This window comes from Monodon monoceros, unplaced genomic scaffold, assembly GCF_005190385.1.
Source record: "Monodon monoceros isolate NGI ecotype Baffin Bay Population unplaced genomic scaffold, NGI_Narwhal_1 Super_Scaffold_7, whole genome shotgun sequence".
Taxonomy (NCBI): Eukaryota; Metazoa; Chordata; class Mammalia; order Artiodactyla; family Monodontidae; genus Monodon; species Monodon monoceros.
Window position 1 is genome coordinate 63,435,007 of NW_021703784.1, and position 10,237 is coordinate 63,445,243.

The 10,237-nt window shown below is 47.2% G+C and overlaps 1 protein-coding gene across 1 annotated transcript in view; it reads right to left on the minus strand.

Annotated features, from left to right (window-relative positions):
- Positions 1-243: 243 nt before the first annotated feature.
- Positions 244-10,237, minus strand: part of GALNT18 (polypeptide N-acetylgalactosaminyltransferase 18) — a 347,432-nt gene continuing 337,438 nt past the window's right edge. Inside the window, exon 11 of the mRNA XM_029207628.1 lies at positions 244-670. Within this exon, the coding sequence (XP_029063461.1) occupies positions 524-670 (147 nt within the window). The 3' untranslated portion in view covers positions 244-523. The remainder of the gene's footprint in view (positions 671-10,237) is intronic.

Sequence of the window (10,237 nt, forward strand, 5' to 3'; positions counted from 1 at the left end):
GGCAGAGGGAACCTCCTCTCTGGAGGTGGCCCTGAGGTCGAGGCACCCTTCTTGCTGCCCTGGGCCTCCTAGAGAAAGCCAGCAGCTTGCACAACGAGCTCCCACTGTCTGCAGGGGCCTAAAGCCTCCTTTCTCAGGGATGTAGAGTAGGGAGAGCACACTGGGACACATCTTGGGCTACAAGCACTCCAAGTTCAGAGGAGCCAGGCCTGAATCTCCACCGAGCACCAAATAACTGCAAAATCCCTTTTCTTAACCAATAGTATTTTATTGTCAGTTATAAATATTTTCCATGTGTCCCCTATTTACAGTTGCAAAATAGTTTATGATATTATACCCTCACCCACCGTTCGGCCTCTTTCTATAAACTCCATGAACATTGAATGGGAAATAAAAAGCTCTTTTGGGGGCCCACCAACCTGGTTCCCCAGACTCCAAACAACCCCACACGGACAGCAGGCAATGTTGCAGCGGGTGCTACACAGTAGCAAAGGGGCGGGGTGTGAGACGACTCCCGGCGGGGTCAGGACGCCAGGCTCCTCAGGACATTGGTGATGCTCCAGTGCTGGCCCGAGCACCTCTGCAGCACCAGCTGGAAGCCAAACTCTGCGCCACTATTCTCCTGCAGCTCCAGACAGCGCTTGGACTTGCGGTTCTGGATGGGGCCTCCCTAGGAGCCGGGGTGGAAAGTGGGGTCAGAGGGCTTGGGGGAGCCTCAGGCCTACTGGCTGGTGGGGATTACTTGTAGGTGCAGGTGTCTGGGATCCTGTGAGGCTGCGGGAGGCCTGGGGTCAGCATTCCCACGAAGCCCGAGGATCCCTGTCTCGAAGTGCTGGTCTCCTCCCTGAGACTGAACTTGTGCCTCCGTTTTCTTCACAGGCCCCTAGTTCTTTGCTAGGACAGAGGACAGAGATGCTCCGCCCCCGCTTCCATCTACCTGGCTGGGGTGTGGCATGCTGGTCTGCTCCTACAGCTCCCACCCCAGGGGCTGGGTCCTGCTCCCCATAAGCATGGGCTGGGGTCCCGTTCTGAAAATCCTAGTTCCTTGGGACCACTCCATGATTGGCCTGAATTTGAGCATCGCCAGAGGCCCAGGACCTCCTGCTTTTAGGGTCCTTGCCCCCAGCTGGACCTCTGGAGTCATCAGTGCTGGCCTCAACCAATCCCAGGCTCCTAGATACTACCTTAGGGCACTGGGCTCCCTTAGCCCTGGATATTCATGGTTTCCCTCCATGCTACTGATGTCCCAGAAGGTTCTGTAGCCATGCATACTCAGTTTATGCTCAAAGCCCCTTGAAAGAAGGGAGGTTCTGCTTCTCAAAGCAGCCCCACAGCAGCAAAGAAGAACCCCCCAATTTTTGCTTTTAGTGAGATCCTTGCAGGCCTTAGACACTCTGGGGCTACCGGTTGTCACCTGGGCATCAGCTCAGACTGTGCATCTCTGAGTTCCACCAAAGATGTGCTGCTCAACTGGGCTTTGGCCTCCCAAGCAGGCAGGTTCTTATAAGTGGGCCCCCTGTAGCTTAATGGTCCTTGAGTGTATGGCCAAACTCACCTTCTCCCCAGAGTCTACCCCTCCTGTGTTTCCCATCTCAGCAATAACCAGGCATTTCCACCGATGCCTCCGCCTTCTCCCCAGCATCTAATTAGGCACCAAGTCCTGCCAGTTCCACCTCTCTCGTGCCTTGTGCCTGTCCCTTCATCCCCATCCCATCACACCTGCCCTGATTTGGCCCACTGTCTTCTGTAACCTGGACAACGGCACCAGCCTCCTAGCTGACCCCCCCCTTTCCCCTCCAGAAGCAGGACCCTGCAGCCCACCCTCCAGCTGCCCCCCATGCCCATCCCAGCGAAGAGCACTCTGAGAGAGGGGGGACGCACACCTCTTCTGTAAGGAAGTCATCCCCGGTCGGCCACCGCTGTCCCCATGGCGACCACTGACACCTCAAGAGAACATTGAGACTCAATTCCCACAGCTGCCTAGGAAACTGGCAGCATCTCCCGCCGCTGAGCCCTGCGACCCACCTACCCCATGCCCCAGTGGGTATCCGACAGAACAGTTTGCACCGGTTGTGAAACAGAATTTGTAAAAGCTCCAACCTGGAAACAACGCAAACAGCCATCAACAGCAGAATGGATAAACAACTTGTGGTTATTCACATAATGGGATACTACTCAGCACTAAAAATGAGCAAACTAGAGCTCTGCTCAGTAAGGAGAAATCCCACAAATACAATGTTTGTTAGCCAAAGAAGCGAAAGAGCACACACACAGGTCTACTTACATAAGCTTTCCAAACAGGCAAGATAAGACCATAGACTTGGAGTCGGGAGTCAAACGTGGGTATCTTGGGCAGGAGGGAGTGGAAAATGATTGACAGGAGGCTTCTGGGGGGTTGGGAGTGTGCTATTTCCTGACCTGGGTGGTGGGTACATGGGTGTTGGCTTTGTTTTCAATTACTGAGTTATTATTGTTTAAAATTATTTTGGTACATATGTTTGCATGTTTCTATATGTGTATGGGTTATTCTTCAGCTAAAAAAATTGAAAACAGAAATCCAGCTCCCTCAGAAGGAGTGGCAGAGGGCTCAGCGTATGGATGTGTGTGTCGGGGAGCGGGGGGTGCGGTTCCTCATTTCCCATGTGTGCGACATGGCCCAGGGGACCGCAGAGCTCCTCAGAAGCGTTCGAGTGAGTAAAGCAGGGCCTCCCGCTGTGCCCCGACCCCAGCACCTCCCCCGAGGAAAACACAAGAGCAGAGACACAGCACAGCAAAGGCAGCTCATCTGGGGCCCACAGGTGCAGCCAGAGAGAAGCCTGCAGGCTCAGGCCCAGAGGGGACAGAGGGACGACTGACCACTGGGCAAGGGCTCACAAAGGCCCCCCATGTTGGAAGAGACATGGGAGACTGACCCTCTCGTTCTCGCCTACCAGCTGACCGAGCCCTCCTGGCTGAGCACCCTTTCCTGGGCCGCGCCATCTTTGGAGCATTGTCCTTCACTAAAATCCTTGTCTGGGGGGCAACCAGCAAGGGGTTCCAGACTGTGCCCTCGGGTTTCCACATGGGGGTCAGATCCTGCCTCTCCACCTCGTCCCTTCCCCTAGGGGAAGGTGAGGCCCATGGCCGCCCGGTTCCATGCTCTACCAGGCGAAACATTCCCAGTTCCTTGTGGGACAATCTGGTTTCATTTTTCCATCCTGGTTGCCCTCCTTTGGACAAACTCCAGTTGTTTTTGTGTCACTCAGAACTGACCACCACCTCATCTCCACTGGACAAGAGACTCCTTCAACATAGCCAAGGGATCTGCACTTTTGGTGGCCACATCACGCTCCGGAACCCCGATGGGATGGCTGCGGAGGCCAGCTTCAAGTCGTCCCCTCAGAAGCTGTGGTCCTCCTTGGGTCCTCACTCTGTCCCTCTAAGCCTGGACTTTTGAACCCAGAGGCATCCCTTGTGACGCTTGCTCTCAGCAAGGCCAGCCCGTCACTTTGCCAGGCCCAGGTTTCTGTGGCCTGAGCACTCTGCCGCCCACACCCAGGCTGGGCCGTGTCACTGGTGCTTCCTCTGTGGGCCTGGGGCCAGCCACCCCTGACCCTCCCATACCCCTGGCAGCCTGGTCGTGTGTCCTACCCTATGACGCTGGAGTAGAGTTCAGGCAGGGTGGTAATGAAACCAGCCCAGCTCTCTAACTCACAGGGTCTGCTGGTGATTCGGGTGGTGAGACAGAAAGGGGAGAGGGCTGGATGAGGATGCTTTTCTGGTTGCCGACTGTGTGGCCTGGGGCAAAGCCGCTCTGCCCTCCTGGTTCCATCGTCTCTAGGGCCAGATCGTAATTTCTGCCCTGATGACTGAGGGTTGAGCAGAAGGACTGATGGGCAACCCCTTTACCGCTACAGAACAACGAATGGCTATGAGGCTATTCACAGTGTCAGGATATCTGGACTCCAGAAAAAGTGCACAACAGGCAGAAAGGGGGGCCAGACCAGGATTCTGACTGCTCGGCGTGGCCTTGCCAACAGCGAGGCTGCTTCAGCGGCCCCAGACCACTGAGGCTTGGAGAAATCTGTCCTAGACAGGGAGGCCACAGCCCCTCCTTCCCCGCCAGCCACTCGGGCACCGTGCCAAGGCCAAGAGAGAGAGGCGGGGGCAGAGATCGCTGAGAAGTATAGTGTTCCTTCAGAGACTCAAATATGGCACTTTCCAAAGATGGCAGAAGAGTAAGATGTGGAGATCACCTTCCTCCCCACAGATACACCAGAAATACATCTACACGTGGAACAACTCCTACAGAACACCTACTGAATGCTGGCAGAAGACCTCAGACTTCCCAAAAGGCAAGAAACCCCCCACGTACCTGGGTAGGGCAAAAGAAAAAAGAATAAACAGAGACAAAAGGATAGGGACGGAACCTGCACCAGTGGGAGGGAGCTGTGAAGGAGGAAAGGTTTCCACACACTAGGAAGCCCCTTCGTGGGCGGAGACTGCAGGTGGCGGAGGGGGGGAGCTTCGGAGCCGCAGAGAAGAGCACAGCAACAGGGGCGTGGGGGGCAAAGCAGGGAGATTCCCGCACGGAGGATCAGGGCCGACCGGCACTCACCAGCCCGAGAGGCTTGTCTGCTCACATGCCGGAGCGGGCGGGGCTGGGAGCTGAGGGTCGGGTTTCGGTCGGAACGCAGGGAGAGAACTGGGGTTGGCGGCGTCAACACAGCCTGCAGGGGGCTAGTGCACCACGGCTAGCCGGGAGGGAGTCCGGGTAAAAGTCTGTACCTGCCGAAGAGGCAAGAGACTTTTTCTTCCCTCTTTGTTTCCTGGTGCACGAGGAGAGGGGATTAACAGCGCTGCTTAAAGGAGCTCCAGAGACGGGCGCGAGCCACGGCTAACAGCGCGGACCCCAGAGACGGGCATGAAACGCTAAAGCTGCTCCTGCCGCCACCAAGAAGCCTGTGTGCGAGCACAGGTCACTATCCACAACCCCTTCCGGGGAGCCTGTGCAGCCAGCCACTGCCAGGGTCTCGTGATCCAGGGACAACTCCCCCGGGAAAATGCACGGCACGCCTCAGGCTGGTGCAACGTCACGCCGGCCTCTGCCGCCGCAGGCTCGCCCTGCACTCTGTGACCTTCCCTACTCCCGGCCTGAGTGAGCCAGAGTCCCCGAATCAGCGGCTCCTTTAACCCCGTCCTGTCTGAGCGAAGAACAGACGCCCTCCGACGACCTACACGCACAGGCGGGGCCAAATCCAAAGCTGAGCCCCGGGAGCTGTGAGAACAAAGAAGAGAAAGGGAAATCTCTCCCAGCAGCCTCAGAAGCAGCGGATTAAAGCTCCACAATCAACTTGATGTACCCTGCACCTGTGGAATACATGAATAGACAACGAGTCATCCCAAATTGAGGAGGTGGACTTTGAGAGCAAGATTTATTATTTTTTCCCCTTTTCCTTTTTTTGTGAGTGTGTATGTGTATGCTTCTGTGTGAGATTTTGTCTGTATAGCTTTGCTTCCACCATTTGTCCGAGGGGTCTATCTGTCCTTTTTGTTTTAAATTTTTTTCTTAATAATTACTTTTTATTTTAATAACTTTATTTTACTTTATCTTCGTTCTTTCTTTCCTTCCTTCCCTCCTTTAGACAACGAATCATCCCAAATTGAGGAGGTGGACCTTGAGAGCAAGATTTATGATTTTTTCCCCCCTTTCCTCTTTTTGTGAGTGTGTATGTGTATGCTTCTGTGTGAGATTTTGTCCGTTTAGCTTTGCTTCCACCATTTGTCCCAGGGTTCTATCCAACCGTTTTTTTGTTTTTTTTCCCTCTTAATAATTTTATTTTTATTTTAATAACTTTATTATATTTTACCTTATTTTATTTTACTTTATCTTTTTTCTTTCTTTCCTTCCTTCCCTCCTTCCTTCCTCCTTTCTTTCTTTCTTCTACTAATTCTTTCTTTCTACTTTTTACCCCTTTTCTTCTGAGCCGTGTGGATGAAAGGCTCTTGGTGCTGCAGCCAGGAGTTAGTGCTGTGCCTCTGAGGTGGGAGAACCAACTTCAGGACACTGGTCCACAAGAGACCTCCCAGCTGCACATAATATCAAACGGCGAAAATCTCCCAGAGATCTCCATCTCAACACCGGCACCCAGCTTCACTCAACGACCAGCAAGCTACAGTGCTGGACATCCTATGCCAAACAACTAGCGAGACAGGAACACAACCCCACCCATTAGCAGAGAGGCTTCCCAAAATCATAATAAGTCGACAGACACCCCAAAACACACCACCAGACGTGGACCTGCCCACCAGAAAGACAAGATCCAGCCTCATCCACCAGAACACAGGCACTAGTTCCCTCCACCAGGAAGCCTACACAACCCACTGAACCAACCTTAGCCACTGGGGACAGACACCAAAAACAACAGGAACTACGAACCTGCAGCCTGCAAAAAGGAGACCCCAAACACAGTAAGATAAGCAAAATGAGAAGACAGAAAAACACACAGCAGATGAAGGGGCAAGATAAAAACCCACCATACCTAACAAATAAAGAGGAAATAGGCAGTCTACCTGAAAAAGAATTCAGAATAATGAGAGTAAGGATGATCCAAAACCTTGGAAGTAGAATGGACAAAATGCAAGAAACATTTAACAAGGACCTAGAAGAAATAAAGATGAAACAAGCAACGATGAACAACACAATAAATGAAATGAAAAGTACTCTAGATGGGATCAATAGCAGAATAACTGAGGCAGAAGAACGGATAAGTGACCTGGAAGATAAAATTGTGGAAATAACTACTGGAGAGCAGAATAAAGAAACAAGAATGAAAAGAACTGAGGACAGTCTCAGACACCTCTGGGACAACATTAAATGCACAAACATTCGACTTATAGGGGTTCCAGAAGAAGAGAAAAAGAAAGGGACTGAGAAAATATTTGAAGAGATTATAGTTGAAAACTTCCCTAATATGGGAAAGGAAATAGTTAATCAAGTCCAGGAAGCACAGAGAGTCCCATACAGAATAAATACAAGGAGAAATACGCCAAGACACATATTAATCAAACTGTCAAAAATTAAATACAAAGAAAACATATTAAAAGCAGCAAGGGAAAAACAACAAATTACACACAAGGGAATCCCCATAAGGTTAACAGCTGATCTTTCAGCAGAAACTCTGCAAGCCAGAAGGGAGAGGCAGGACACATTAAAAGTGATGAAGGAGAAAAACCTGCAACCAAGATTACTCTACCTAGCAAGGATCTCATTCAGATTTGATGGAGAAATTAAAACCTTTACAGACAAGCAAAAGCTGAGAGAGTTCAGCACCACAAAACCAGCTTTAAAACAAATGCTAAAGGAACTTCTCTAGACAAGAAACACAAGAGAAGGAAAAGACCTATAATAACGAACCCAAAACAATTTAGAAAATGGGAATAGGAACATACATATCGATAATTACCTTAAATGTAAATGGACTAAATGCTCCCACCAAAAGACACAGATTGGCTAAATGGATACAAAAACAAGACCCTTATATATGCTGTCTACAAGAGACCCACCTCAGGCGTAGAGGCACATACAGACTTAAAGAAAGAGGATGGAAAAAGACATTCCATGCAAATGGAAACCAAAAGAAAGCTGGAGTAGTAATTCTCATATCAGACAAAATAGACTTTAAAATAAAGACTATTAGAAGCGAGAAAAAAGGACACTACATAATGATCAAGGGATTGATCCAAGAAAAAGATATAACAATTGTAAATATTTATGCACCCAACATAGGAGCACCTCAATACATAAGGCAAATACTAACAGCCATAAAAAAGGAAATCGACAGTTACACATTCATAGTAGGAGACTTTAACACCCCACTTTCACCAATGGACAGATCATCCAAAATGAAAATAAATAAGGAAACACAAGCTTTAAATGATACATTAAACAAGATGGACTTAATTGATATTTATAGGACACTCCATCCAAAAACAACAGAATACATATTTTTCTCAAGTGTTCATGGAACATTCTCCAGGATAGATCATATCTTGGGTCACAAATCAAGCCTTGGTAAATACAAGAAAATGGAAATTGTATCAAGTATCTTTTCCAACCACAACGCCATGAGACTAGATATCAATTACAGGAAAAGATCTGTAAAAAATACAAACACATGGAGGTTAAACAATACACTACTTAATAACGAAGTGATCACTGAAGAAATCAAAGAGGAAATAAAAAAATACCTAGAAACAAATGACAATGGAGACACGACGACCGAAAACCTATGGGATGCAGCAAAAGCAGTTCTAAGGGGGGAAGTTTATAGCAATACAAGCCCACCTTAAGAAACAGGAAACATCTCGAATAAACAACCTAACCTTGCACCTAAAGCAATTAGAGAAAGAAGGACAAAAAAAACCCAGAGCTAGCAGAAGGAAAGAAATCATAAAAATCAGATCAGAAATAAATGAAAAAGAAATGAAGGAAACAATAGCAAAGATCAATAAAACTAAAAGCTGGTTCTTTGAGAAGATAAACAAAATAGATAAACCATTAGCCAGACTCATCAAGAAAAAAAGGGAGAAGACTCAAATCAATAGAATTAGAAATGAAAAAGGAGAAGTAACAACTGACACTGCAGAAATAAAAAAGATCATGAGAGATTACTACAAGCAACTCTATGCCAATAAAATGGACAATCTAGAAGAAATGGACAAATTCTTAGGAATGCACAACCTGCCAAGACTGAATCAGGAAGAAATAGAAAATATGAACAGACCAATCACAAGCACTGAAATTGAAACTGTGATTAAAAATCTTCCAGCAAACAAAAGCCCAGGACCAGATGGCTTCACAGGTGAATTCTATCAAACATTTAGAGAAGAGCTAACACCTATCCTTCTCAAACTCTTCCAAAATATAGCAGAGGAAGGAACACTCCCAAATTCCTTCTACGAGGCCACCATCACCTTGATACCAAAACCAGACAAGGATGTAACAAAGAAAGAAAACTACAGGCCAATATCACTGATGAACATAGATGCAAAAATCCTCAACAAAATACTAGCAAACAGAATCCAACAGCACATTAAAAGGATCATGCACCATGATCAAGTGGGGTTTATTCCAGAAATGCAAGGATTCTTCAATATACGCAAATCAATCAACATCATACACCATATTCACAAATTGAAGGAGATCATATGATCATGACATATCATGATCTGTTCTGGTTATATCAGGTTCTTCATGACATTTTTTTTTCCTTAAATTCCATATATATGATCATGTCAATAGATGCAGAAAAAGCTTTTGACAAAATTCAACACCCATTTATGATAAAAACCCTGCAGAAAGTAGGCATAGAGGGAACTTTCCTCAACATAATAAAGGCCATATATGACAAGCCCACAGCCAACATCATCGTCAATGGTGAAAAACTGAAAGCATTTCCACTAAGATCAGGAACAAGACAAGGTTGCCCACTCTCACCACTCTTATTCAACACAGTTTTGGAAGTTTTAGCCACAGCAATCAGAGAAGAAAAGGAAATAAAAGGAATCCAAATCGGAAAAGAAGAAGTAAATCTGTCACTGTTTGCAGATAACATGATACTTATACATAGAGAATCCTAAAGATGCTACCAGAAAACTACTAGAGCTAATCAATGAATTTGGTAAAGTAGCAGGATACAAAATTAATGCACAGAAATCTCTGGCATTCCTATACACTAATGATGAAAAATCTGAAAGTGAAATGAAGAAAACACTCCCACTTACCATTGCAACAAAAAGAATAAAATAGGAATAAACCTACCTAAGGAGACAAAAGACCTGTATGCAGAAAATTAAAAGACACTGATGAAAGAAATTAAAGATGATACAAATAGATGGAGAGATATACCATGTTCTTCGATTGGAAGAATCAACATTGTGAAAATGACTCTACTACACAAAGCAATCTATAGATTCAATGCAATCCCTATCAAACTACCACTGGCATTTTTCACAGAACTAGAACAAAAAATTTCACAATTTGTATGGAAACACAAAAGACCCCGAATAGCCAAAGCAATCTTGAGAACGAAAAATGGAGCTGGAGGAATCAGGCTCCCTGGCTTCAGACTATACTACAAAGCTACAGTAATCAAGGCAGTATGGTACTGGCACAAAGACAGAAAGATCAATGGAACAGGATAGAAAGCCCAGGGATAAACCCACACACATATGGACACCTTATCTTTGATAAAGG